The sequence below is a fragment of the Macrosteles quadrilineatus genome, unplaced genomic scaffold, assembly GCF_028750875.1.
Source record: "Macrosteles quadrilineatus isolate MER2022 unplaced genomic scaffold, UCM_ALF_1.0 Scaffold_7__1_contigs__length_78375512, whole genome shotgun sequence".
NCBI classification, from domain to species: domain Eukaryota; kingdom Metazoa; phylum Arthropoda; class Insecta; order Hemiptera; family Cicadellidae; genus Macrosteles; species Macrosteles quadrilineatus.
In genome coordinates this window covers 35,133,230-35,155,725 of record NW_026542600.1, presented here as the reverse complement: position 1 = coordinate 35,155,725, position 22,496 = coordinate 35,133,230, and the positions used below count along the sequence as shown (strand labels likewise).

At 31.6% G+C, this 22,496-nt stretch overlaps 1 protein-coding gene across 2 annotated transcripts in view; it reads right to left on the bottom strand.

Moving 5' to 3' along the window:
• LOC128998389 (calcium/calmodulin-dependent protein kinase kinase 2) overlaps positions 1 to 22,496 on the bottom strand; it is a 176,908-nt gene that overhangs the window by 33,326 nt on the left and 121,086 nt on the right. For both annotated transcript variants that reach the window (XM_054424502.1, XM_054424503.1), the window contains one exon: positions 5,442 to 5,495. In XM_054424502.1, coding sequence (XP_054280477.1) covers positions 5,442 to 5,495 — 54 coding nt within the window. The remainder of the gene's footprint in view (positions 1 to 5,441; positions 5,496 to 22,496) is intronic.

Sequence of the window (22,496 nt, the reverse complement as noted above, 5' to 3'; positions counted from 1 at the left end):
GTTATTAAGTTCATTGTTTATTAAATTTTCTTACTATTGACATAGGCAATTTTAGATTGCATCAAAATTGAATTGATACATTTATTCCACTTGAATACAAATAATTTATAAAATGTAAAACTGAATGAATAAATGACGGAATAATTGGTAGGCTACAAATACAGTTATAACATATTATTCAGTATATTATATTATGTATTAACTAAAGAATTATTTTAACAAACAATTATTGTAAAAAGAACTAGTTGTCTGACGTTGGATCTTGGGAGGTTTGGGAAAATCTACAATCAAACTACAATTCTGAGTTAAAATGTAGTGTTTCCCGACGATGTATTGCAGCAAATCATCACAAACTTCGGCTTGTATTCACCAGTCCAACGACACAGTCATCGTCCGAAGACTAAGATTTACCATTTTACTTTGGACCGATTTACCTTGAAAGCCCGACTAAGCTTTCAAAATAATCTACCAGTTTGAATAAAAATTCTACCCAGGCAGATTAAAGTAGGCCTAAAGCAAAACAGCTTCAACTTATAAGAGTGAGGAGCAAGCAAACAATTTTGAACTGAAGCTTACGATATAGGGACGAAGCTATAACAGTGCCGGTGGTGTGGTAAGACCAGGACAGATTTATTTTCCATTTTGAAGCCCCCAGATGTCAAAACAATATTAGTTAAAAGCTTTAAATATATGTATGAATATGTGTATCCGTGAACACGATAAATCGAGTAATTTTGGTCCGATTTGGATAAAAATTGGCATGAATGAGTAGGGATGGCTTAAACTTGGTTATTGTATTCTAACCAGCAACATCAGGTAATGGAACCAAGGTGCTATGGGTTTTGAAGTTTTCAAAAGTTGTTTTTAATTTTTAGCCTTAAAACATGAAAATACCTAGTTTTAATTAAAACTATCGTGTATAGCTTAAAAATGTATATTGAAGCGTTGTTGTACAAATAAAGGTTATCGAGAAAATTAAATAAAAAACTCTACATTTAAAATTCTCACGCCATTCTTATCGATACAAAGTAAACTGTTGTAGTTTCCTTGTTTGTTGATATGTTGATAAAATGTGGCAAATTTATTTATTTCATAGATACTAACTTTTTTACAAAAACCTACTTTTTTCCTTCCATGTATCAGTGAACGTAAGTACTTGTAAGCTTAATGTCATTTAGATATCCGGGAAATCTGACACTATAAAGTAAAAGTTCACCGGACAAATATAAATTCACTTGATCGGCAGGTTTGCTGTGGCAGGGGTATTTCAAGCAAACATTTGTTTCTAAAGTTAACTACGAAAGGTTTTTAAATATAATTATTTACAGGCCATTGATTAATGACAGGTCTTCCAGTATACGTGATAAACGTATAGCATCGCTAAAGCCTGTTAGTTCAGAAATATGTACTGCCATGGTTAGTAAAATCTGTCCATAAACTAGTAAAACCATAATTTTGCATTAAAAGTATTGCAATTTGGTTGGTCATTTACGCATGGATTTCAGAGTTTAGGTAAAACATAATATCGCAGGTAATTTAACCGTAAGATCCGGTTTTTAAGGTTTAGTAAAATATAGTATATTATTCGATGGAATTCTCCAAAAGTTAAGTTATGATGACGACGGATAGCAAAACTATTATTTGTGTTCAGTAAACTTGAGCATTTTATTTCATCCTCTTTGTTTTACTTAAAACTAACTCTCTTCTCAGCAACATGTGTTTGTTGTCATATTAAATTATTTATTATTATTATATTGTTAACATATGTTGCATTCAAAATGTAAATAAACAGAGTGTCTTGTTCTCCTATCTCAAAAGTGTGTTCATCTTTTCTCCCTCTAAAAATCTCCATTTAATATTTCCATTTCTCTACATTTCATACCCTCTGGTCCTTCGAAGTAATTCTCATTAAACCCTTTCTCATTTCTATTCCCATTTTTAAAACATTCCCTATAATTTTAATAACCATTCCCTACAAATCATTCAATTTGTAGTTTGCGAACTTGTAAAATATCAGTTTTGCATCTTACGAACATTTTCACAAGATATTCTTTCATTATAATTATATTGAGACAAGGGCACATTATATGTGGTAATCGTTAATCCACATTCAGGATATCAGGATTCAGGATGATTACAATCTTGTTAATTATGGATGACCGATAAAGCACAGGTGGGACACACAGACTGCACACAAACATTGGACATTGGACGAGCCAATTTGCGCGTCACTAACTCTTGTTATTTACTATTGAAAGAGTCAAAACCTTTTTCGCAATTCTATTACTTGCTTGTCATTACTGAAATCAGAATCAAAATGGTTTGGATTACTAAAATAAAAACTGTAATAAATAATGTACAACCACTGTATACATTGTTGATAATTTGGCGAAAATAATAAATTTCCTTGTTTGAAGACGGTTCTATTAATTTACATTTCCGTTAATTTAATTTTCCACTTAATATCAATATATTACAGATATATATATATAAATATATATATGAATTTATATATATATATATAAATTCACACTTTGGATGTACAATAAAATGATGGGGTTGAAAGGAATGGCCTATAATTTGTTTTTGAAAACCAATGTAATAAATGTTAGTCAGGACTTTGCTCTGCAACGCACCCCGAAATATTAAATGTTAGACACACATATCGGTAAGAGGGCAACTCTTGAATCCAAGAAATATCTGAATTGTTTATCGCTGAATCACTATTGCTTAACTTATAAACGGAAATGATTTCTTAAAGTTATTTTACTTTCTTCCCCTATACCATAGTATATGGAGAAAGTATTGTTTTCGTCAAAATTTTCGAGTTTGAGTTTTGAGTGGATATATTCTTTTTGGGCCCCCCTGGACCCAAAACAGTGGTTTTCGAAGTGATGTCTGTGTCTTGGTGTGTCTGGATGTGTACAGAGCTAAAGACTACATCTGTGGTCCGATTTCGATGAAATTTGGTATGTAGGTTCTGATCCATAGTATCTCCAGGAGTTTTTTTCATTTTTTTTGAAATTTTAATTTTTTATGGGGATTTTCCCATAAAACCCATAAAATAACGGAAAATTGAATTTTCTCAAAAATTGCCCGAACGATTTTGATAAAAATTAAGTATGTTGTAGCCCTTTATATTCTAAACAAAATGGTACAAATCCCATTTATGTAAATATTACGGTTCAAAAGTTATTGTAAATTATGTTATTTTCCCATAAAAACCCCTTAAAATAACGGAAAAATCGGATTTCCACAAAAAAGGCCCAAACGATTTTGATAAAAATGTAGTATGTTGTAGCCCTTGAAATTCTGAACAAAATGGTACAAATCCCATTTCTGTAAAAATTACGGTTTAAAGGTTACGGTAAATTATGCTATTTTCCCATAAAAACCCCATAAAATAACGAAAAAGAAGGATAAAAAAACCTGTTTTAATTTAACATAGTATGTTATAGTCCTTACAGTTTTGATCAAATCAAATCAAATCAATCAAATCAAAATCTCTTTATTCCTGAATTAATGTTACATGTTTGTTAACAATTGTGTGTACAGGAAAAATAATTCCCAAGTAGACTATCCGTCTGTGTTTGGGAATGAGTTGCTAATACAGCTATACACAGGTCCATAAACATTCAGGAGTACTTAGACACTTAATGATGATAGTAAATAAAAAAATATTAACAAGATCAAGAGAGAGAAAAAAAACCTAATTGCATCGAAACATCCAAAACTCAAATTTAGTGATTGTAAGTGGTATTTAGCAATGAAGGGAAAAAAGTGATTTGGTGACGCATGAAACTGCAGAAATTTACGAGTACAATGATTTGAGTAATCCTTCTGATTGCTCCCTGCCGATATTTAAAAGCCAGCTCATGACTCTACGCTTAAACACAGCGACGCTGTCACTCTCCGCCTCTCGAATATGTGAAGGCAAGTTTCTATACAATGTATGACAAACAAAGGTATAGTTCTAAGGGTTGAATGGGAGAGTCTGGGAAAATAAAAGCCGAAGTTAATGTTACTTCTAGTCAAATAACGATGTTGAACAGGAGAAAAAACCGAACATTTATTAACTTTTATGAAAATAAGAAGATTTTTTATGAACAATTGTCGAATGTTTAAAACTGGAAAGTCGCAAAACAGTTGCAAGGAAGAAAATCTAGAGTTTTTATTTAAAATAGTTTTGATAACAGATCGTTGAACGACAGAAAGTGGTTCCAGAACAGTAGGAAGGGCACCACCCCAAGCCAGGATACCATACTGCCCCAAGCCAGGATACCATACTGCAACACCGATAGTTTTTTCATTAAAAAAATATATTTTTAATGAGGATTTTCGCATAAAACCCCATAAAATAACCTAAAATAGGATTTTCCCAAAAACGGCCAGAACGATTTTGATAACAATTTGGTATGTTATAGTTTTTTATATTCTGAACAAAATGGTACAAATCCCATTTCTGTAAAAATTACGGTTCAAAAGTTCGGAAAAATCGGATTTCCACAAAAATGGCCCGAACGATTTTGATAAAAAATTAGTATGTAGTCCTTTAAATTCTGAACCAAATGGTACAAATCCCATTTCCGTATATTTACTCTCACCGCTTACACATGATAAAGGTTGTTGACAAACTTATGGGAGAAAGTATGTGTCAGAATGCTGATACCGTTTATTGTAATTTGTAAAACATATTTGCGAAGATATCAACACGATTTGAATGCTAGTTTGGTCTGCATGCTGGTGGGTCTCTTGCTTTGATTCCCAGCAAGCGATCCTAAATATTCACCGAGGCGGACTTCATTATTGGATGACAGTATGCATTATTCATCTTGTGCACATGTACACTGGTTAACATGAGTTTATCACGTTTAATAATGTATATGTTTTGCGTATGAACTTTTAGTTTCCCTTGTAGAGCTGACAAAATACTGATAGATTGAAAAATAAATGATTAACGAGATTTATTTCATTTTTAGTCTGATAGATTGATATAAGTCTATTGATATTAGTTGAACTGCTATTTATAATGGTTTTGTAGTCTCGTCAATTGCATTAAGTATGACTAAACAGCATGGCTTTGGCAATTAAATCGGTGACTGGAAAAAGTAGTGTTTTAAGTATTTTCTCCGCTGGAACAGGCCAGAATACATTTTGTACATTTAGTGTACTGCTCCAAAATAATACCCGCAATAAATTAATTTGTAAATGAAAATAAATTCATCAATATCCATTTCTTTCATTATCTAAAAAAAACAAAAATGAAAAAAAAAAACATGTCCATAACACTAAGAAACATTTCATACGGTAAAACATAGTATTTATTCCAATTAAAATATAATATACAGCTTCTTTTCTCTCTGTAGTTGCATCTAATAAAAGAAAATATGTAAGGTGAAACTGATATAATCAGAAATCATACAGGCTAATTTTCAACTTACGTAGTGAGTGTCGTCTTCTTCGTTGTAGGCAAGTTTCACAAGACTGAACGAGCCCTAAAACAAAAACACAGTTAGTACCAACGGATCTGAAAGCGAACGTATACGGAATGAGCAAATATTTAACAGCAAACAAATATCTGTGTCGTTGTAGAGAGGGGTGAGATGTGAAGGGTTTGCTGGAACCGTTGGGTGAGGGTGGGGGTTATTTGTAGCAGAATGCGCACTGTTGTAGTTCATGTGCATAGACCATTAAAAATTCGAACTATTTGAAACTGTGTTAAAAGGGAGTTTAGTGAAAATTACAAGTCTGTTTCCAATAACATAATTAGTACGAATTAATACAAAACGACTTCTAAAATTCAGAGATTGTCTCATATTACGCCTAGTTAAAATTTCCGCAGACATACGATGACATCGTAAGTGTAAATACATATATCAAATCATATTTTTTCAGTTTCAAATAAGTTTCATCGTAGTTCGTATAAAGTTAAAATGTTAACATAAAACAAAAGAAATGTGACGGATATTTTTTGTTTATGTTTGTTTTTAAGATTTTTTGGCGAGTTGGTGTCTCATAGGTTTGCTGTGTTTTGTAGGGTTTGCGTCCCGGAGTTACCACTGATGTTTTTACTACTGATGACTGTACTTTTAAATCTTGTACTGTATCGGCAAATCCCTTCTTTGCTTGATAAGTTAAATGAACGGACTCAAGGCCCAAGTAGACGCAAAGCCAAAGAGAACGCTAACCACTTAAAAATATATAATTATTCAAACGGTAAGTTTTCAAATATATATGTACAACCATCATGTCAAACAATTTTTCCCAGTAAATACTGAAACATGATCCCAGAAACATTGCCTAACACTATTCACGAAAGTTTTTATATAGGAATTGCTTGACCAAAACCTCTTTACATGGCCTCGCTCTTTTGATTACTTTTTAGCTCTCTGAAAGAAGGAGTGTCCTCCTGATTTGTGCTTTTGTTCTCTTGAGTGGTCCTGTAAATCTATAACAGTGCGTATAGAATTTGTTGTTATTTTTTCAACCTTGAAGAGGCCAGTTTTTATTATAAGTGCAATAATTGGTTAGTTACTGATACCCTATTATAATTATATCAAATCTTAATTTAAATTATAATAATATTATACTGAGGGGTGTTGATCTACTAAAAAATGTTTTCCATGTTTCCAAAAAACATGGCAATCTTTTTTAGACGTTCAAAGTTGCGCGTGCAAGGCCGAGCAAAGAAGTGCATGCAAATGCTGATGCAAAACACACTAGATCAAGAATACACATCCATCGGAATTAATTATTACACATTTTTAGACACTGCAGGATACTGTTTAGACACTATCAATATAGATTGTGAAACTTATTGAATTGTTTCTATACCATATAATTCGCAGATAGTAAGCAAGACATAATGTACTAGTTAGTTGATATTTAATCAATTAATGCTACAGTTAGGATAAACAGAAATGTACTTTCATGATTGGATTGTATCAAGTTCTAAGTACAATAGAAACTCTGATTTAACTGTTTACTTAAACGCAAAGATCTAAATATAACTAAATGCCTGCAACTCAACCAAAACATGTAATGGTTATAATCATGTCCCCGTAAAAAAATAAGTAAGAGTAACTTCATTCGAAAGTAGTTCTGTACCTGTCTCTAAAAATTCATATTATTGAATTAATTTTTGCTTAGGAGATTAAGAGCAGTAAGTAGCACAACGGACAACGGAAACCAGTAAAAGCAGTATCTTGAGTTCAAATACCGGCGAGATTAAACTAAGTAACTACTAATCATTCTTGTCTTTATATTATTATTCTGATACAAACTCAGGCATGCAGGGCCAAATTTGCCAGCAACTTTATGAAACATGATTGGTTTTCCTATTGGACGAAAGCTTACGAAATACTACGGTAGCCTAATATGAAATTGAACCAGCTTAGAGTTGAATTTTCCCCATGCTCTAAAAGAAAACTGCTTATTCCTGAAAAATATGTCTGCCTTAACTCTTTATGAAGCAGATTTCAAGTTGGCTCATGGAAAATATGCGCATATCGTGGAACTTTTATAGAGAGTCTATACGTGATCTGTATTTTGGAGAGGAACGCTCTTTCAAAACAGAGTTTATTGAATATTTAAACAAGTTAAGCGGTTGAATCGGAATCACCCACCATAACAATAACCTATTAAAGTGACAGAGCTTTCCGAATTTTGCGTGTAATAGTTCTTACAACTGTTGTGCTGCTTAAACCACAAATAATAAGAATTTGGGTTTTCATAGAGAGTATCAAATATTTTTAATTTTAAACTTAACTATATCAATTTAAATTGTTTGGTTGTTAACTTTTTTATATGAACAATTCTAGTGTTCATGATGTATTTTTTATCTCTTGAGGAAAATGTATATTAAAAGTAGAACTTTTAGTCATGTCTTTTACATAAGCATCGTATTTATTTAAAAAAATTAACTTTAATACAATTCTATATATATATATAAAGAACAATATAATCAACAATATAATAATATAGGTGCAACGAAACGTTTTAACGTATGGGCTAACATGATTTGTAAATAAATAAATAAAGTTAGGTTCACAAAAAAAGGCCACAGATTACAAGAAAATGAAAAATGAGAGTAAAATTAATGGTCATTCAAGAATAATATAACGATTGGCTTGTAATATGTGTGGTTAAGTAAAGTTTATTATTTTTAGTTTTGCACAATAAAATGTTGAAGTCAATATAGGGTTAAAGGTGAAGAATAATACGAGTATTTAAGTACCGATCAAATGAAACAGGTAATACTACATCACAATTGAATTAACGTTTTAAACTTTCAAACTGTTTATAGAAATTTAGAACAGTTAATCAAATATACACAATACAAACATTTCAAACGCGTATCAAGAGGGAACATTTATATTTTAAAATTACAAAGCAACAAAAACAAACACAGAACGAAACAGTCTAACAGAACAAACCAAATTAAAACCTAATAACAACTTTGACAAAACAACTTTGTAAACCAACTTCGTAAAAATATAGTTTCGAATTCCCTTCTGAAATATGATGATGAGGCTGTAATCCTCAAACTTCTCGCCATGTTATTTGAAAAAGAATAAATATGCATGAACCGTTGCTCGCTTATAGAATCAGCCACCATGAACATTTGCTATGTGAACAAAATTGTGAATTACAATACTTTCATGCTATTTCAGAAAGTTTTAATATCCCTATCGGTAATGTTTAACACTTCAAAAACTCGACATTTAAATAATATATAGTGAATTGATATAATGAAAGTGAATTCAGATATATTTTAAGGCACATAAAGATATACTATATAACTTGAACCAGTATGAACTTACATATATGAATACATCTAAAATATTAAGACAAAGGCTATGTTTATTGCATCAATACTACAAAAAAGCTTGAATGTATCGAAAAAGAACAGTATTTTTTCCTAATTTATTCGTGAATTAGTAGGATAAACTTTAAAAATTAAACTGTTCTGAACAGTATGACATGACGTTGAAAATATTTTCTTCAATAAATAAGCAAAAATAGTAAGGTTCTGTCAAAATAGTTTTAAAGTGTTTTTTAAACAGTTTTTGTAAAATAATACATGATTAAAACTGTATTTTACATAACAATAGAAATATTATGAACGGAGACGTCTAATGACATTTCAGAGTAAGCTTTGTCACTAGAAAGAAGGTAAATAAATACATATAAAACATTATAACTTATGATTTATTTTGATTGGACACTCCAATAGTCCTCAAATCAAATATTATATAGCAAGAAGTAAAGTTTATATGGAGGTCTTACTTAAATAAATACTATTCACTGTCCTCCCTTCCCTGATAAGATTAGAAATTTTATTCATCATACGTTTGGTGTCCTTTTATCATTTATCTCTTATCGTAATTGTATCATTTATATATATAAATGGCTACACAAACTTTATAGTCCACATAGGCATTTTAGTTATGGGAAGTTTTGTAATTCATAGTACTTTATTGGATGCTTTATCCTAGTGGCTAGGATATATGGTAATCCTTATATATAATACGTGAAGGCGATTTCTACGAAACACTACTCCTCCGTTAATAATGGACGGATTTTTACAAACGATGTGTAAAAATGAAGTATTGTTTGTGTAGACGCCCCCTTTCACTAACTTCAGTAATAAACGTCCTCGGGCTTTGCCCCACAGGCCCTCAAAATCCCAATGAATTTCTTATTTATAAAAGATTTTGTTTACTTAAACCGACGAATAACTTGTATTAATTACAGCCGTTTATAGTAAACATATGATACACACAAGAGCGTTCGTTTTCAGTTTCGATAACTGGAGTGGAAAGATTGATTACATTATCTTTGAGTTGACTCTTTTAAGTACGGTATTTGGAAATTATGACTGTTATTCATTTTGAAATAACGACCGTAAGACTTTGCAATTCCTCGAATTCGAGCGACAGGTGCACTAGTTTTAGTATAGTAAGTGATCGGTTCTATTCCTTATATTTTTACATTCTTATTCGAATCTGCTTCTTTCTTCAACATGATGTTACAGATTTCAAAGTTTATAAATATACATACTGGTTACATACTGCCTTCGCAGTTCTGATTTGCTATAGCCCTACGGCCGTTTCGAAGAATACTCCATCGTCATTTCTAAAACGAATCAATGATTTCATTTTTTAAATGAACTAATCTCGTAACAAAATGTAAATACAGTCTTTCAGTTTAGTTTACGTCTACGCACCCGACGATGGATTAATCTCCGTAACGACCGTAGTGCTATTACATCAACTACGAAGACAGTAAGTGACATATGTATTTATAAATATTTATATAAAATGCACTTATAGGGAACGCCACTTCCAATAAATTAGTATATATTTTGCCACTTACCAAAAATGAATACATTTGTCGAGCAATATTTGAATGCTTTCCTTTTAAAAATCATCGTTAGTACTACATTTTTGGAAGTCTATAAATTGTTATTAAAATTTAAAGTCCCTTTGAGTTTTTTTTTCTGCGGGTGCTTTAAAAATTGGTGACATTCTTCTTCTTTGAGTTTACTGAGATAGGGAATGGTTATTGAATCGAAACGACCACACTTTCACTAACGAGAGTCAAGAAGTCAGTTTACATTCGCTCCAGAGAATAAACTTGGGACTTTTTAGAAAACAGAGTAAGCTGGTGATTGTTTATATGATTAATTCATTTTGAAATCGACTAGAAAATGAAGAGATAAAAACAAAATGAAATGAATTCCGAAAATAAAGATCTTAAAGAAAACAAGTTCTTATGGCTTTAATCTTTATTTCTACGACAAATCAATTTCATAATATGTTTAAGTGTTTGGGTTTACCATAAATTAATTGAGTAAGCTATTTACTTTTGATATACCAAAGATCTAATTTGTTTTAACCAATTCATTATACGAAAATTGACAAATCTCCTGAATGTCATAGTATAACAGAATATGTCTGACAACAAACAATTATGATAATAACCTTATATTTTAAAAATAAGAATCCAAGTTGTTATTCTTTATCAGTAAAAAAATTGAATGGCAAACGGTTCTTCAATTTACCAAAAGAAAATATATGTTTGTTAGGGAAATAATTATAAACAAAGCTAAAAGCTCATTAGTTATATGATGAAACTTAATATTACAAATATGCTTTTGAAATTCCTAGAAATCCTTTTGTACTTTATCATTCCAACTACACCACTTATTGGGGGAGCAAGCTGGTCTAGTGGTTAGAGCGCGGGATTTCAGTCCCCGAGGTACCGGGTTCAAATCCCGCGAAGCAACCAATAGATTTTTATCTAAGTGATAATGCCGCAACCCCTAGGTCTAGCCTGAAGTAATGTGAAAAACAATTCCGGGCTCGTGCCAAAACGTCTTAGGAAAAAACTACACCACTTATCTTATGAACGCCTCTCTATATATTTTCCCTAGGATGCTAGGCGTTAGCCTGGGATCGTTTTTCACATTACAAGGTTAGGGTTGCGGCATTATCACTTCGATAAAATACATTGGTGATTTGGTGGGATTTGAACCCAGAACCTTGATGACTGAAGTCCCACGTTCTACCTCTAGACAGCTCGATCACCAACTCTATATCGTGTAAACTCAACATAACTTACACTTTTTTACTGTAACACGAGGTACAAGTTAATATCTAATATAGATTGAAATAAGAAGTTAAATTGTCGTAAACACATCGTTCCTTTGGTTGATAAAATTTTTATCCTTTGAAGAATATCTAAAGTCTATATGTTTTAATATGCAAAGAAATGAAGAATATGAAACAATTCCTAAAATATTGCAGCCATTCATTCATTAGAATTTTAACACAAACATCATAGAAATGTTTAAAATAAAGTTTACCATAGTAAACTTGTAACTAAGTAAGAGAAAAAAAAATCATAAATCAATTTTTAAAAAGATAATATTTTATTTATGAATCCATACAATCTTTTAAAGGTTAAAGGAGAATATTTCAGATTGCAATCTTTTCTTCAACTCGTTTAGGAAATAAGGAATGAAAAATTTCTCTTCAATTTTATATTTGTTCTGCCGTTATCTTGCAGTTACTATTCATGTTCTAATTAACAACGGTAGGGATTTAGTTTGTCTTCCGCGCCGCTTCCTTCTTAGTTTGCGTATTTTACAAAGATTAAACATTTTTAAAGTTGTATTAAATTTGTGACCCCCCTTCCCTGAGTACACCTATTGCTTATTGTTTACAGATTAAACAGATATTATTAATGAGTAAATTATTTTATTCCCTTTATATTTTAAGAATATTCAAATAATGCCATTACTGGAAATATGACCAAAATGTTTAACAAGTGTTTACTGCAGTGTTATAATCTTAATAATAAACATTAAATCGGTCTAGTGCAACCTAAATAGCATTGCTTTGTGGTTCCTGTGCTGTTTAAAATAAACTAGAAAGGAACATTATAATTCATGATTCACTAAAAAAAGAGTTTTAGATATGAGAAAACTGAGTGTGTGATGAGGTAAAGCGATAATATTACTAATATCATTGACTCACTAATTGTCTTAAGACTTTTAAAATTTACATTGTACTTTTTAATAATCTACAAAGATGCTTGGTTTGTTAAACACATAGGTTTATACTAGGGCCAAACAACTCCTAAGATTGAAAATATCTATCTAATATTTTAATTAAAAAGGTTTTTCTTAAACCAAATAATACACAAATAACCTCTTCGTGTTTGTGAAGTTATGTTGCAAGAAGTATAAAAGACCCAGATTGTAGTGAAACGAGATAAACCAATACTTAGGAGCCAAGTTTTTGTTCGTCTTGACCCAGAAAATGGTCTAAAGTTTAGTTTAGAGACGAAACATCTTAACCTCTTGTTTATATTCAATATGCTTTATATTATTAAATATGAAAAATTTTATACGGATTTTCACCTTAATGTATTGTTATTTAAAAGGATAAGCCCATATACACTTGCAACTTTGTATGTATAGATCAATCTTAATTCATTTAAAAAATTATGTTAAACAGTATTACAAGGGGTTTTGTTTGGAGATATATAGAGGGTTTGAAGCTCTGCAAAGAATGAAAATGTATTATGAATAGAACAAAAAGATGTGATCGACTGGTGCTCTTAGTAGTGATTGTACTGTAAAAAAAATTAATTAAATGTTCCGTTGGGAAGCCAAAATCGTTAAATCAAAAGGTATTCAAGTAATGATATTTTGAAAGGGCATTTAAAACAGACTATCACCGAAGGTTGAAATAACGACGGGATGAAAGAAAAACGAACCAATATGTATATATCAAATATGAAAACTGAAAAAGGGAAATGAGATCAAACCGTCAACTCTGTTCATTAACGCAACCGTAACGGCCACTGATTACTTTCGTGAATCCATTCAGTTTTTTAAATCAAATAATACTCTATCTCGGATGGAAACAATGGATTTTCAATTCTTTGTTAGTTTGAGTTTCATCCAGGTGGAAGAACCATCGTTCACATTAAACGTGTCTTATCACTAACGTGATATCTGATAACGGCTCCACGTATTGATTGGGCCAGTGGTAACAGCTGGTTCACTAATGTTACACAAATGGCAAGTGGTAGCCAAAACCACAATGGAACCTATCTCATTATATCAAAAGCGAACCGTTTAACATTTTTGATTGCTTCAGTAATAATGATTTTGAGGTTGCCAATACGATTCGCTTAAATATACCGCACGATGGATTGGGTCAATTTTGTCGTCTATACCTTGTTTTAGAGGTGTATAACTATGGTCACAGATTCTTTGTTGGTTTTGTGCAATACGCAATGCAATTTTATGAAAGAGTCCTGGAGAACGATATTTGAATCTTGACAACCATTAACGACTTTCATTCAGTATGTGGTTTTATTCTAGCCTAACGCGATGAGCGAAACATCTCTGGCCTAATGAGGATAGGAGAAACTAGAGCTGTCACAACCTAACTAGTCAAATATTGTTAATTTATCAAACTCAAATTAGTTGAACCGTCATGATGGCGATCCGACGAAAGATTTTCAATGTCACATCGACATCATTTTTACAAAAAAAATCACTTTATTTACAATGAAGAGTCCATGGCATACTTATTTTTCTTTTCTCCGTTATCACTCATTATAATTATTCATCCTTTATAACATTGTCTTCGGAAGATGATCACCTCTTTAAAAAGAAAAAAAAATACTGACCAAAGTTTTGGATGCTTGCAGCAATTTTTGGGGCAAGATAAACAATTGAACAACAATTAAGTTGAAATTTGCATCCCGAAGATGTATCGCTGTAACGCGTCCGATACCATTACCTACATGTTAGCCAGTTCAAGAAGTTTAGAAGTTTAAGATTAGACTGTTTAATTTGACCAAGAATGTCTAAGCTCTAGTTTCCCATTACTTTTTTTAATCATCCTATTTACAACTTTGTTTTTGATAACGCATTAGCTAGCTCTGTTATTTAAAAAACAATTTGGATTGGAATACAGACCTTTTAAAACTCCCACGGAATTTACAGTTGATTTACTCGCTTGTTTAAATGTGCGAAATAGCATGAAACACATTGGTTCTAACATAGAACCCATCTTTGTATACTTGTTAGTCCAGTCTAATTATTCCATTTGCATTTTTTCATAAATTATTTAATACGTGAAAAAGGGTTTGTGCGTATATCAACAATGGTTTTCTCTTCACAAAAAAGAGCTCACAAATAGCATATAAAAGTTACAGTCTATAGGTCCTAATACAATCGGATCTCACATCATTAACATGTACCATTATCAACAGGTATTATTATCAGGATAAGTGGGAGACTACTTAGTCCACGCAATGTATGCTATTGACAACATGACAGCTTGAGAGCATACAGAATCTATCGACGTACTGATCGCAATGTGGGCTTCAATAAACCCGTAACAAGGGTTTCCATCGTTTACAACCGAATGCGTATAAGGGTAACAATTGTTGATTTGAAGAGATTGGCTCTGTTGAGATTGTACAAGAAAGAGGAGTTTTGAGTCTTTTGTTTCTACCTTTCTTTGTATTGTCCATTGAGATTATTGTATTTGTCAAAGTTTAAAATGACTTTATGTATAGTAGTTATTACAAATATACATTTATAAAAATAAATGTATTAATTTATTATTATTATTCTTAATACTACTGAGTGAAATATAAACAAATCTATTTAGACAAGCATTTCCAACTGTTTAAATAACATATCAGATAATTATTTTTTCCTACAGTCACCCGACAAAGTTGGCTTCCTTGTATTGTTTATAGTACAGAAAGCTGCTAATTGCTGCATATTTATACTTTGCCGTACGGTTTATACTTTGCCGTACGGTTTATACTTTGCCGCACATCAGGATTCCAACGAAACAACACAAAACAGCGTGGTTCCATTATGCACGTAATCCGTGTACGCTTGGAAATAGGTTGGCAACACTTAAAGATAATTATACTATGAGCAGCTGATTGACTATTATAACTACGATTTAACCTGTCATTTCGTGTTTATAGTTTCGGTATTTCTGAACTTTCTGGACTTTTCTTTTAAACGTTTTTAAAACCTTCCTACGATCTTAATAAACAAGAAAATACCTTTTAAGCATTTTTTTAGGCGCGGAAACCACTTCAAATTACAAAAACATACGGAACTATATTCTCAAAACGCGGAGCACATTTCTTGCCGAGGAAAAATAGCGGAGTGATATAAACCGCGGGTACTACTTTCTCTAGGGCACCATTTGTGTTGCCAGCTGAACCTAAAAACGTGTTGCATAGTGTTTGAAAGACTAATTATTTATATGCTTTATAGTGACTGTAGGAAAAATATAATGTGTAACACGAGTGAAAAAGGCCTTTGCTGCACTCGAGATCATTAACATTGCTCTCGTGTGCAGCAAAGTGCCACTTTCACCACTAGTTACACAAATAACTATTTATCTACTATTGCTACATATCCATGTTTAATTTCTATTTTGTATTGAATTGAATGAGTTTTTTTATCCATTTGAAATTTATGTAGAAATATGATACAGGACAATTTAGTTTTTAGTAGATCTTGACACTACGAATAACTTATATATAGCCTAAGAGTTATACAGGGTGAGTTTAAAGTTCCTTCCCCCAACTTTTTTCAAACAGTATAAGTAAAACCACAGTATAAGATCTCTGTTAGTAAAATACAATGCTGTAAACCGGACCTCAAATGGACAACCGAGTCAAAAATGGCAGCCGTTCAAAGGTTTGTTGAATCTGCCATTTTGACTTTTAATACCTGCCAATTTTTACACAGTTGTTCTTTTGAGTTCAAATTTACGGCAGTGTATTCTAACCTTAAATGTAATAAAAACCTTTAATTTGTTGTGCATATCGACCTTTGTTTACGTTTATGATTTTCTCCCGTCTTTCAGGCGCCCCCTAACTCCGTATATAGTATAGCCAGCGTATAATAGCAATGTAAATTCAATGAATCTTTGAACACCTTTCATTTTTAACTCGATTGTCCATTGAGGTCCAGTTAGCTGCATTGTTTTTAGTTCAACAATACCTTTAATGTGATGTGCATGTCAACCTATGCTTACATTTCATAATCTCGGCTTATTCTTTGTGAACCGTCTGGGCACGTATATTATTACTTTTATCAACATAATCATATAGCCTACTATTTACATACAATTGTAAAATAAATAATTTTACCAAACTTTAATTCAAAAGAAAAGCAGATGTTTTACACAGAAAACACAATTATTGTATATAAAAGCGAACCTAATTGCAAAATATTTAAATAAAGATTTCTTCATTTTTTGTCTCAAGAATATTGTATATGTTTTTGAATTGCAATATAAGAACTACGAGAAGCTTTGGGCAGTGGATAACAATTCTTGATTATCTAGATTGGAAAATGTTATCTTCCTGTAAAACAGGAAACTCCATCTGAAAATACAACCTGCTTTTATTTTTCGTCGTAAAATTCCTTACTGCCAATTACAGAAAGACTTTAGCTTTATTGTTTGTGTTCTTTGTTCCGGTTATTTTAAACGTATACCTTTACCGACCAAAATGAAGACAAAGGATTGGCTAAATGTATAGGGCAAACTTTGGAAAGATCGTATAAAATAAATGAATTGCACGAGTAATATCATTACACTGTATTGGTAATATCCCATGGGATGAAATGAAAAAGATTGTGACGAGTTGATATGGAATTGCGGATCACTTAAGGGAATTGCTAGGGATGAAATTACCGGAGGAAATCGATTATCTTGTGGTTGGCAAGTTAAATAAAGGTGTTAGTGAAGACACGTTTGCGCATTCAACGATTCAATGAGTTAAATTTTATTACAATACCAATGAAACATTCCTAGCTTATCTAGTGTACGTCAAAACAAAAAAAATAATCTTTTACAACTGAATGTATCAAATTTTGTTTATTTCTTACCAATGGATCAAATAGTTTTTAAGGATATCAGCAAAGAAAAAAAAACATTAGCTTGGTAGCCATACAAGTTAATATGAGTAAATGAGTAAATATTAAACAATACAACCCAAGTGTAAACTACACCAGTGTAGTACAAATAAAATAAATTAGTCTACAGTATAATAAAAATATACAATTAGTAGTAAAAATGTGAATTTAAACAAAAGTAGCAACACTTAAATAAATACAACAGCAACAAAAGAAAATATTTTATCATATTATTGCAAACATATTGTATATTTAAGCACTAGTGTAATGGCTTTGTTTTAATGTATTCCAAGGTCTATACAATTTTATTAATTTTATTTTATTTTTTTATTTTTATTTCAACGGACATTCCATTTTGTTTGATGTGGTACTAAAGATAACATTGTACAGTTCAAGATGACTAATATTAAATAACAACTGTAAACTTTTGACACTTTACACACACACACTTTTACACTTTTTTGAACTTGTTTCTTTTGACAAAATTAGAACAATATTTATCCAAGCTAAATGTGGTGAAAATTGATTTAATATAGAAGGAGATTTCAGTCGACCTTTCCCCTTAACTATAACACATCACACTCCAGCGAAGCGGAACATAATGTATGAACAACTCTTGGGTGTCGTTTTTACCCAGGAAACAATACTTGTGACGAGTGTTTGGTGACAGTATACATAAGCAGAGGAGGTAAAATATACTCGACATTTCTAATAATAGAAACTTTTATTTAAGTGCTTTATGTTGGCCCATATATTCAAATAAGAATTCTCTAACAGTAATCATTTTTAAGTATAGAGTAAAATGAGCTACCTGGCAAAAAATAATTGTAATGGTAATATTCTCAGTAAATAATGTATACCTAAACAACGTAAACAAGTGGTTAGTTTAGATGAAGAAACGTCCTACAGCTTTGTTTATGCAGATGAGTACGTAAAAATTTTTATAAACTACTTTGCCTATATTCTCCTAAGAATCGCATTGTTTACCTGATTTTTACCAAACAGTCTTATGTACCACGTTTTTTAGTCATTTATATAACAATAATACTTATCAATATTGATGATAATATCAATAAAAATTACTATAAAATTGTTTTCGTACGACGTCAACTTATATTTAATTAAGACTTTTATTTATCATGTTTATGTGTATATTCGCATGTGTAATCGTAATAAAATGTATTAAATGTAAAACCCCTTATTAGCATTTATATATATATATATTTGTGTGTGTGTGTTATGCACGTAAAAAGGCACAATTAAAATTAAATACAAATAGACCAAAATAACAAAATATATTTATTTTAAATATTTTTCTCATATCATGGTAACATTTACATAAGGCTGTTTATTAATTTCCATGAAGTTTAACAACAGAAAATCTGCCCTGGAGATTTAGTAAAAAATTGGAAGCGAAAAAACAGTCAATCCTTTATTACTGGATCCTACACAGAAGCAATGTCCAAACATGGGCAAACCCCTTGTGTGAGCTTGTTGATTTGGGGCTAATTTCTCGATCTAGCAATCCATTAATAAACATTGAAAAGTATTTCCCAAATTATTAAACATTCAGGATTTGTGTTAATTGGCCAATCATAAAATTCGTAGGTTAGTAAAAAGACTTTAGACATTTTATGGTTAAAAGAATTAAAAGACCTTTAAATATGTACTGTATTTGTAATATTTTTTTATAAAGATTTACATCTATATAGCCTACAGGGTGGGGCAATGAAAGCTCCCCAATTTATAAGTAGTACAAACTAAATAATATTCACCCGATGGATATAAATAGCACATCAAAACACAGGTCATCTTTTGCTATTTTAACTTAACAAAGCCATCTTTCCATTTATTGAAAACAAAATCCTGCAATTGACGTCCTTGTCCTACTTGACTTTCCTTTTTAGTCACTTGAAAACTCCATTAAATACTCCTCCGGCATTTCTTCAGGAATCACTTTAGTTTTTTGACAATTCTTGGCTTCGGTTCAAGCAAATCTGTGGGGTGACTTTAAAACTTCAAGTAGCTTGTTGGAATAACCCCCCCCCCTCCAAAAAAAGGTGGCAACGTAAAGCTTTCAACGACAAATGCCTCGTGACAAATCTCTTTGGACTTTGAGTTACTGGGACCTGCACTCTTTCAACATTTGCTGGTGTACAAAGAGTTTTGTAGGACCCACCGATTGACCGATTAGTTTTAGGTTCAAGCGTTTATCCTAAATAATTTTACCCAATTCACCATTGGTTTCCATTCTGGAACAGCGCCATGTTGACCAAGGATGGAATGTGGTCCAAACAATATCTGGGTTTTTGCACAAGAATCACTATTTTAAAAATAGGTTTCCACATCAAAATCTCAGTGTTAATAGCCTCAGGCATAGTATTTACTAAAATGGCATAGTTTAATTGATGTTATAAGCACAGCTGTTCATTCACTGTTGCTTTACTTATAGTGTCACAACGAAAGAAAATTGGGGTGCTCTAACTGCCTCACCGTGTATAAAAGGAAACTATGTGTAATATTTTAATCTTTTGCAATTGGTGTTCTTTTTAACCTTTTACTTTTTCCGATTACCTACGACATCGCTGCCAAACTTCGTAGTTCGCCACCAACTTAACAATTCCTACTTATAAGTAAACAAGTACCGTTAACTTAAGATAAGAGGAATAAATATTTGCTGGAAGTTATTTAAATATTGAAACATTAATTTGTCTAAGATGCTTATCTTAGAGCTTTCCTTAATTATATGGTCAATGAATTTAACTTACCAATGACGGAAAATAATTTAAAAAAACTAAGGCTTCTAAAATGTTGAGTTAAACAAACAATGAAGTTGCTCCCACCGGATTAGGTCCTTAGTAGTCCTACATAGTAATATCAACTCAACACCTGTTCAATGCGCCATAGCATTCGATTTCCAAACAATCCTTCAAAATAATTTGGCTGAATTGGATTAATTAAATAAACACCCTATTTACGTTGGGGTTAATCCGTAATGCTTAAGATGGATTATTTTTGACTCATCAACGGGATTTGTTTGGAATTTACAGAGAAAATCTTCTTATCCTTATCCGAGAGATACTTAAGAAAGGAAGTGCTATTTCACTTGTAATTATTTTTTACTCGAAACTGTTTTCTTCGTTACATAACATAAATGAGTACTAAGTTAATCCGGATTTTATTTTCATTACGTCTTAATCGTTAAAGTCCAAGTAGATGGATTTTTCAGTAAACTATCATAAAACACACCTTGAAGCATAAAAAAAATAATTTTATACATTTTCTGGTGTGTTTTCACGTAATTGCCATTGTTTACTAATACTAATAAGTAACCTTCGTCTTGTTACTACTTAATGTCCACCTTTTGTCAAATAGCATCATTAATTATTGAGAGCCCAATGACAAATGGTGTCTCATTTAGAGACTCCTTGGGACCTAACCAGTGACCTTCATGTTTAAGGATTGGCACTGCTGCAACTTGGCTACCCAGACTATGATATCACAACAGATACGTATTAGCATGAGTTTATTATCGTTTATTAAAAATGTTCTGTAAATTCTTTAAGTGGTGTGCGTCTCTGCGTCATCAGAAAATGAATATTTAACTTTAGAACGTCTTTACCAAAGGGGGATTAAATATATTATTTTGAGTAGCAGTCATTAGTAAGTGAGGCACCGGTGTGATAAATTTGATTGTGGCTTTTGGATATAACTTTACTTAGAATTAGTTGTTTTGTAGTATTTTTTTTTAATCGTAGTTTTTTGTGCAAAGTTAAAATTTTAATATGTGATATTTCTATTTTAGTCTCTAAAAGGGCATTGTTTGTACATTTAGTTAGGCGTTTAGAGGTAAAGAGAGCTTTTTAGTCCAAACTTCTAAGGTTTTTATTTAATTTCTACCATCTTCTGACTCAATTTTGTCATGCTAAATTTTGACAAACAGTCACACTTGGGGCGACTGTTAATTATGGTACAAGGCAAAGTGTAATATTCCAAAGCCATTACCAATACGGTACCGCAAAAATGCACAAAGGATGGCGGATAACACGGAAGGCAAAGCCTTTGAGAGCTACTAGCCCTTGTGTTCATTAATTGTCACTGTACCTAACGGCATTTACACAATTAGCACTTACAAAGCAACATGTCTCCTGTGAGTGGAATGCACAAATACGTTGGTTATATCCTTTCAAATGTTTGGAAATACTACATTTTAGAAGCAGTAATCACACTATCTTACCAATTTTAATTTGATAAATGTTTCATTTATTTAACTTAATTTTTCAAAATACATGTACAATTGATAATGAGATATCTTATAGACAGAAATATTTCCATCGTTTATATTTAAATTTTATATTTTTTTACATTCCGTCTATTAAATTTTTAAAAGAGTAGATGCACCGACCAATTGTTGGAAGACATAGGGTGTTTTTTTTACGCAACCGAAATCACAAATACTGTAAAACGCTTTTTTATGACAATACACACTTTTATGTTGGTATTCCTGACTTCTTTGTCAATCGACTAATGTACATTGTCACATACTGTAGATATCTGGGGACGATGAAACTGCCCCGATGTTAGGGGCAGTTTCATGTTTCAAAAGTACACAAAATGTCGGAGCAGTTTCACTACGCCCAGATATCATGTCCAGTGTTATTGATAATTTATTGTAAATAAGATTGATCTCAGTGTTTTCTCAATCTATGTAATGTATTGTAGGTCTACGTGTTATTGGTTGTCTACATATCTGATTATATGAACCAATTATATGAATAGTTGATTTTTACGTACCTGGAATCACATATGGAAACCTTATTTCAAGCCCGTCTTGGCTTAAAACTAATGATATACTTTCTATGTAAAATATGTGCTCTTTAAGCTTGCGAAAACACCATGTTGGGTCCCATTCACAATAAATTCCCAATAACACTAAAGCAGTTAGATAGCTATGAAACAATGCATATTAGCTGTTTTGAAATAAATGAAAAACAGGGATACCAACATATGA